This window comes from Alexandromys fortis, unplaced genomic scaffold (genome assembly GCF_014885135.2).
Source record: "Alexandromys fortis isolate MF-2015 unplaced genomic scaffold, M_Fortis_MF-2015_v1.1 scaffold_3, whole genome shotgun sequence".
Taxonomy (NCBI): Eukaryota; Metazoa; Chordata; class Mammalia; order Rodentia; family Cricetidae; genus Alexandromys; species Alexandromys fortis.
Genome location: NW_026067909.1, coordinates 33847654 through 33856545, shown reverse-complemented (window position 1 = coordinate 33856545; position 8892 = coordinate 33847654). Strand labels below are relative to the sequence as shown.

Sequence of the window (8892 nt, the reverse complement as noted above, 5' to 3'; positions counted from 1 at the left end):
ACATACAAATAAAGACAATGGGTATCAAGTAAGTTAAAGTATTATTAGACCATTTTCAGGGAAATTAATTTAGAGTTGTTGTTTTGTGAAACAGGTCAATAAGTTTAATAAACCATTTCAAAATAAAAGGAGGTATTTGTAATACTTAATATTTATATAAAATATTAAGTTGTTCTGTCCATAAATTAGGAATGATTATGGATGAACTAACTGCATGATAACTTATATTAACAAACTTATACTACTTTAGAATAAAACAAATTGAAACAAAATATACTTTTATACTGTGTATTTTTCATATGTGTTCAAACTAAGTAATGATCTTTCATTGAGGGTAGTATATTCATTTGATATCATTGGTTCCAAGATACGTGTATTACCAAATTTTAATCTTAGTACAGAAGTCACTGTGCCATACATAGTTTAATAAATTATTTTCTTTGATGAAGATAGTTGAGCCCATGTTTCATATGTTTATCTTGTTTTATTATATCCACAGTACTATTTAAAGGTCTGAATGACAAAGGTTTCTCAGTTAGTAGATTTCTGTCATTTCTTAAAGATCATATCTAAGAGGAAATCACATAGTGCAGTAAGCTATAAAGAGTAGGAAAGAAAGTGACTTGAGCATTTTGAAAACTCTGCATTTGTCTGTGAATTCCAGTTCTTATTAAGTTTTAAGTTATTTTTTTTAATTTGATAGCCTAATATTTGAGCACGGTATTTACATCATCTGTTCCCTTTCCTTTCCATTCAGCCCTCTCAAATCCATTCTCTCTTCTTCTTTAATTAGCATGGCTGCACGCATAATACACACCCTGTATATGCATCCGTACAACCTGCCGAGTTCATTTGTTGATGGTCTTATGTGAAGATATTTAGACCTGATCACTTGGCATTAGATAACCTTTCAGGTGGCTCACTCTGGAGAAGACTAATTGTCTCTTTCCACAGTAACTGATGTGTGTATCTTATTATGTAGGTGGTATAGGTCTTGTGAGATATTCTCCCTTCATGTTGGCATGTCACCTGGTGTTGTCACTCTGCTGGTCTTGTCTATGTGACCACGTTGTTGAAATTTGATTCTGCTTTCTTATATTTAAGAAGAGAAGAAAACAGAAAGTGCCTTCTATCCACTTCTTTTCTTGTACTTTTCGAGAACTCAAGAACAATGGCAATGGGTTTCTGATCCTACTGCACATATTGGCTTTGTGGGAGCCTAGGCAGTTTGGATGCTCACCTTACTAGACCTGATGGAGGTGGGTGGTCCTTGGACTTCCCACAGGGCAGGGAACCCTGATTGCTCTTTGGGCTGATGAGGGAGGGTGACTGGATTGAGGGAGGGGAAGGGAAATGGGAGGCGGCGGTGGGGATGAGACAGTAATCTTTAATAAATACATAAATAATTAAAAAACTAATATCATTTTTCTTCCAATGCTAAAACATACAATTCACAATTTAGTTTTAAATTGTTCACCTATGAGGTTAAACTAACCAGTTTTTGTGCAGTTATAACCCATGTATGCCAAAGCAGTGTTAGAACTGACAGCAGAGTGTCAGGGAGAGAAGAGACTGAGAAAGATGCTGGTTTTAGCATTATTCTTTGCATCTATATTGGCTTAATGTGTGCTTTTAAATTAATACCACTATTAAAATAATGGAACCCTGGGTTTTTTAAGTGTGCTATTTTAATGAATTACAAATGACATACTTGACCCTAAGGAAAGACTCATTGGTAATGAGATGCCATCCATGCCTGACTAAGCTACCTATTTCTGCATTAATTGATGAGAATTTTCATTACTTTGAGTGTCTTAAGATGCATCTGATTTAATTTCAAATCAAGAGAACTTGTCAGAATCTTAAAAATATAGGCTTACAAAGAACTCTGTCAGTAGCAATTGTTCAAATTATGCACTGTCACTAATTAACACTTCCTCAGTGTGGTGAAGATCAAAGAAAAATCTTGCCTTAGCTACTGTGCTTTTCCAGGAGTGAGGTAATACCTATCCTCTAAGCAAGGACATGCTTAATAAAACATGTTTTGCTTCTTTAAAAAATAAGAAAAGGTCTAGAGGGAATTCAGAGAACCTCCAGAGACGCTTAAGAATTTAAAGGACCATGTGTTCCTTTCTCAAGGTATGGTAAGTGTGAGGGTGAACATATGGATTATCCATTTTTAAAGGTCGAGATGATTAAACATAGACAATTTCTTGTGACTCAAACTATGGTTTGAGTAATAAACTAAATTTTATAAAATTACTTTCCTCCGTGTCTTGTGCTTCAGCTTAAGACTTTAAGGTTTTCAAAAAAAAGGTCTCGGGAAAATAAAAATAATTTCCAGACAATAGTCTCTGAAAAATCATGATACTGTATGTTCCCCACAAAATAAAAAGATGACTGCCCTTTTTCAGCAATAACATTATTTAAATAAAGAATCTTTCTGTAATGTAGGGTTAACCCACCTAAACAGATATCTACTAGTTTATTGACAACATCAACATAGCTAAACTTTAAGACTAATCCCTTTCCAAAACTACAAATAATTTTAGTTTAACTATTTAATATTTTATTTAAATATTGTAAAGGAACAACCCCAATACCTTAAGTGAACATAGATATTGTTTAATTTTTTATTTCATAACTTTAGCTATATATTCATTTATTTATATATTTGGCATTGCTACTTTTAGTTATTTATTCATTTCATTGTTTGGAGATTTATGATTGGTTTAATTAAATGCTAAATGGTCAATAGCCATTTATAGTTATTGTTATAGAAGGGACTTCTAGACAGAGAGGGTCCTGGGAAGAAGAGAGGTAGAATCCAGGAGGAACAGAGTAAGCAGGATGTGCAGGAGGAGAAGTAACAGCCACAAGCCACGTGACAAAATGTAGATGAGTCAGTTTAAGTTATGAGTTGGTTAGGACAAAATATAAGCTATAGGATGAGCTTTAAAAATTAATATTCAGTTTCTTTTTATTGTTTGGGAACTGGTACTACAGAAAAAGATTTGTTACAAGTGATATTCAATGTGGGGGCACATATTTCCTCATAGGACCAGAAAAAAGCTTAAAAAAATGTTCCAAGCACACAAACACAGAAACAAACAAGGCCATGGTACATACAAAGATTTAGATCCCAGTTATTGCTTGCAGTTTTTACCCGGCAATCATCATGTGTTTAGCCATGCAGTGGGTTTAAGGCTTGACTCACACATTCAGAGGTGTTTCTTTAAATAGATACAGTTAAAAAAAAGGGGGGGTATAGACAGCCAAAGAAAAACTAAATAGTTTAAAACAATAAAGTCCTTAAAGAAAATATAAAGCATATAAAAGTAATATAAAAGAAAAAGCCACGTAAGAACAAAAAATACAAAGTGAATCTGGATCCTATATAGGGTTTTATTTACTTTGGATGTTTTGAATACCGATGAAATAATAATAATTTCTCTAGAAGTGCTGAATGCAAACAGACTGTGTATTCTAAATGTAATTCTTACTTGATACTTGTTTTTGTTGTTCATAGGTTTACTATTTTACAGCTAAGACCTTTTCCTTTTAGTTTTGACATAAAAGAGTAAATATTGTAAAATGTTTGAATATACTATGTAAAGATATGACACTGTGATTAGCTAAATTGAAAAGTAAATGGCCAATAGTTAGGAGGTATAGTCAGGACTTTCAGACAGAGAGAACTCTGAGAAGAAAAGAGGAGAGTCAGATCAAACAGGATATATAAGAGGAGAGGTAACAGACATGAACCGTGTTGCAGAATATAGATTAATATAAATAGGTCACTTTAAGTTACAAGAGTTAGTTAAGAACAATTCTAAGCTACGTGCAGGACTTTGATAATTAATAATAAGTCTCTGTCATTATTTGTGATCTGGCAGAGAAAAACTTGCTACATTTCATTTTGAATTCTGAAATCAAATATTAAAATAGCTGTGTAGCTTGATATAAAAATTATGAAAGTTCTATCGTGTACTGGCACATGAGTAATTATTTACTAATTAGTTACTCATTTTTGAAATAATTTTTGTATACTATACTACAAACTGTTCCTTTGAAAATATACTTATTTATTATGTCAGTGTTTTATGGGTCCTTTTTCTTCAGTAAGAAAGCTAGGAGTTGAATGTATTTAGTTATACTATTCTGTACATTTGAATGAAAGTTTCCACATTGCAATATTTTCTATTATTTTAAAAACAAAACTGAAGACTAAAGTAATTTAAGTGCCTGTTTATTTTAAAAATTGATTTTAGACATTAAGAAAACCTTTTGATCCGCGACGACTGCCTTAGGCGGTATGATGCAACGCCTCAGTCAAGGAAGCCCTGTGTGCACATTGAGGTGACCAGGCGGCGGTGGTGCGGTGTCGATGTCCTCGGAGGTGATCAGGGCGACTGCAGGGATGGTACTCGCAGAGCTGTATGTCTCTGACTGAGAAGGAAATGATGCAACAGGGGATGGAACCAAGGAGAAGCCATTTAAAACCGGCCTGAAGGCTTTGATGACAGTCGGGAAGGAGCCGTTTCCCACCATTTATGTGGATTCACAAAAGGAAAATGAGAGGTGGGATGTCATTTCTAAGTCACAGATGAAGAACATTAAAAAGATGTGGCACAGAGAACAGATGAAGAATGACTCTCGGGAGAAGAAAGAGGCAGAAGATAACTTACGAAGAGAAAAGAACCTGGAGGAAGCAAAGAAAATTATCATTAAAAATGACCCAAGCCTGCCAGAGCCAGCCTGTGTAAAGATTTGTGCATTAGAAGGATATAGAGGCCAAAGAGTGAAGGTGTTTGGCTGGGTCCACAGGTTGCGTAGGCAAGGAAAGAATTTGATGTTTCTGGTGTTGCGAGATGTTACGGGCTACATGCAGTGTGTCTTGTCAGATGACTTGTGCCAGTGTTACAATGGAGTAGTCTTGTCCACTGAGAGCAGTGTGGCGGTATACGGAACACTAAACCTGACTCCAAAGGGCAAGCAGGCTCCGGGAGGCCACGAGCTGAGCTGTGACTTCTGGGAACTGGTGGGGCTGGCCCCAGCTGGAGGGGCTGATAACCTGATCAACGAGGAGTCTGATGTCGATGTCCAGCTCAACAACCGGCACATGATGATCCGCGGAGAGAACATGTCCAAAATCTTGAAGGCACGGTCCATGATCACCAGGTGCTTTAGGGATCACTTCTTCAACAGGGGCTACTGTGAAGTTACCACCCCGACGCTGGTGCAGACGCAGGTGGAAGGCGGGGCCACACTCTTCAAGCTTGACTATTTTGGGGAGGAAGCGTTTTTGACCCAGTCCTCGCAGCTGTACCTGGAGACCTGCCTTCCGGCCCTGGGGGATGTTTTCTGTATAGCCCAGTCCTACAGGGCCGAACAGTCCAGAACACGAAGGCACCTGGCCGAATTCACGCACGTGGAAGCCGAGTGCCCCTTCCTGACCTTTGAGGACCTCCTGAACCGTTTGGAGGACCTGGTGTGCGATGTGGTGGACAGAGTCTTGAAGTCACCAGTGGCGAGCATAGTGTACGACCTCAACCCGAATTTTAAACCTCCTAAACGGCCTTTCAGACGAATGAACTATTCAGATGCTATTGAGTGATTGAGGGAACACGATGTAAAGAAGGAGGATGGGACGCTCTATGAGTTTGGAGACGATATTCCTGAAGCTCCTGAGAGACTGATGAGAGACACCATTAATGAACCGATCCTGCTGTGTCGATTTCCAGTGGAGATCAAGTCCTTCTATATGCAGCGATGTCCTGAGGATCCTCGGCTCACTGAATCTGTTGATGTGTTGATGCCCAATGTTGGTGAGATTGTGGGCGGCTCGATGCGCTCTTGGGATAGTGAAGAAATTCTGGAAGGCTACAAAAGGGAAGGAATTGACCCTGCTCCTTATTACTGGTATACAGATCAGAGAAAATATGGTACATGTCCTCATGGTGGCTATGGCCTGGGCCTGGAAAGATTCCTAAGTTGGATTCTGAACAGATATCACATCCGAGATGTGTGCTTGTACCCTCGATTCGTCCAACGCTGCAGACCATAACCAAGTGGCCCTGAAGCATGAAGGAAGAGAAATGTTCATGAAAAGATAAGACTGCTTCTGCAAAAGAACAAAAATCCGAAACATCCCTTCATTTCCTATTGGGCTAGTAGCTTTTTCTGTCTTTATGTGTTTTCTTCCCATGACCATAAAAGAAGTAGAGATGTGGCTTGAATACAAAGTGACATTGGTGTCCCTTTAATAAAAGTGCTCATTACAGAGTTTCCAGAGAGTACGTGGCATATCACTCTTTAGTTGGAAGACATTTTATCATACTGTAGGTTACAATCACCGTATTAAATAAACCATATATGATTGTATAGTTTTAAATATAGTCTGATATTCCATCAACTATATTTTTGTCCTTTTAAATGTCACAGGAATTATTTAATGTATTATATACATGTTATAGCAAACATCTAAAAGAGAAATTGGCCATAGGATATAAAAAAATCTAGTATTAATTATTGTGCAGCAGTAGATACTGGAATCGAATACCATAGTCTTACATTCGCTATTAATCTTTTCTAAATTCACACAGTGCTTCTGATTCTGAGGGGCATGAATTGGTAGGAAAAAATTTATAAAGGGATTGAGTTAAAATTTACAATGAACCTGATTTGGATGATGGGTTGTTTAAATGATCCCAAGTAACTCCTCAGCTTTCAATTTGAGAGCAGGGTAAGGCTCGGCTTCCCTGTTCTGTTGTAATTCCGAGTAATGAAAAGAAAATATGTTCCCAAAGGATTTGCACCTGGAACCTTAGCCACCATTAGGCAGCTAAGTCACCCACCCAGCGCTGGGTACCATCTGCGCTGCCCGACAGGATCCTGGTAGGTTTACTGCATGGTCCCAGTGCAGGTGATTCGTTCCTCCCCAGATGCATGCCATGTGTTCTGATGGGCTGTATTCCCAGCAATCAATAAATAAACGCTTGTCAGACCAAAAAAAAAAAAAAAAAAAAAGAAAAAAGAAAAAGAAAACCTTTTTCCTTCCTTTCTTTACACAAATTTTATTCCCAATACTAGAGTTTTACTGACTGTCTTAAAGTCATTCATTTGGAATTATGTTAAAATGATCCTTAATAAATGTTTATTTTTCTAAAATTGTACTCGGCACTTATATAACACATTCCGTTCATACCATTTACTATTAGCTTTATATCTATGTGAAAAGCAGAGATATTACCTATTCACAAATATTACTTATGAAGTAGACAGTGTTTTGTTTCCATATTACTATTTTGATAAATGAAATCAATATCACACAATCCTCAACTCTGTAATGAGTGTGCTTGCTCGTGTGTGGCTCATAAATTAAAATACTCCATAAAAGCAGAAATCCTTGGATCAGTGACCTTTAAAATTTATTGAGTCTTTATAGTATACCTTTAATTTTCCCTGGCTCATAATTTGATAACATTTTAATTTTAAATATTCATTGGCATTTTAAAAGGTTTAATATTATAACACTAAAAAGGGAAAATGCATAAAACAAACTTTGTCAGAAAAAAAAAAAGAAAGCACTCTGGATTTCCATGTAATTATTCTATCCCAGCCTGAGCTTCTTTGTCAAATTTCTATTTCAGAGGAAAATATTGTTTGGCAGCAAAAACCTAGGCAATTTACTTTAACTTTTATTTAATATGGTAGAGGACATAAAGTTACTCCATCTCCCTGCATAGGTGCATGGAAGGACACAAGAGTCATGGAACTCATTACTGAAGACAAAGGAAAGAAGTAAGGGGTGGAGCAGAGAATAACGGGAGCTAAATGTATTTTTATCATAATATTACTTCATCAAGCAGATTATTTCAGTGTCCATTTATTCTTGCAGCATATTTTTGTAAGAAAAAATGAAAGATCTTTCTTGGCACTCTTCTTACTTTATATAAATCATGTCACAATCAAATATATATATATATATGGATCCTCTCTGGGAAAGAGAAACTTTATTTTTTCTTTAATTTTCAACTTCACATATAATTATTAATAATGAAGCTCTTTAAATTCATATCTATATCATTTCTATACAATGAACTTTGGAGCTTAAAATTATTATAGACAGTGTAGCATATCAACGGAAGTCAATGGAAAATAACATTTATTAAGTATCCCAATTATCTTTATGCATTTTTGATGTGGGATATCCTTCTGCATATGTGTTGTTTCCATAGGTTGATGAATGAAAGTGTAAAGCCAGGTGGGAAATCCAAACAGAGATATATAGAGAGTAGGCTGAGCTGAACATATTCCATATAGCCACCGAAGGAGAAAGATGCCTGAATATTCCCTGTAAGACATAACCTTGTGGCAATACAAAGATTGATAGAAATGAGTTAATTTTAGATATAAGATCTAGCTAGGAATATGGCTAGGCCATTGACCAAACAGTGTTATAATTGATATAGTTTTTCTGTAATTATTTGGGTCTGGGCAGCTGAGAAATAAAAGCACAGTTTCCGTTTATATAATGACACCTAACATTCAGCAATATATATCCACATAAAGCCTAGGAAAGCTTTAAAAAGGAGCTTAAAACCCACAAAAATGGGAGTCAAGTATAACCTTTTGGTAGCTGCATTTTTCTCATAACCTCTGCTCACTGCAAGCAAAGGTGTGGCTTCTTTAAGTGATGGCTTCCTACTGGCAGCACAAAGGGCTCTGGCTCTTTGGGGGAGGTTTTTAGTTTTATGACATATTCACCTTCGTAAAAATTAAGTTCCACACAATTCTTAAATGAAAGCAGAACTAATGAAGTCTTTTAAGTAAGTGGCTCATTTTGAAGGCATCAGCACTGTCAGTTGGTTGTAGGTGCTTGGAGGTGGA

General features: G+C 36.5%; 1 protein-coding gene across 1 annotated transcript; it reads left to right on the top strand.

The window, feature by feature from the left end:
• The first annotated feature begins 4309 nt into the window (after window positions 1–4309).
• LOC126498568 (asparagine--tRNA ligase, cytoplasmic-like) lies at window positions 4310–6288 on the top strand. The gene is given in 1 exon segment (XM_050137336.1): window positions 4310–6288. A coding segment is annotated over 1 exon segment (1548 nt). The 5' UTR covers window positions 4310–4519; the 3' UTR covers window positions 6068–6288.
• The last annotated feature ends 2604 nt before the right edge of the window (window positions 6289–8892 follow it).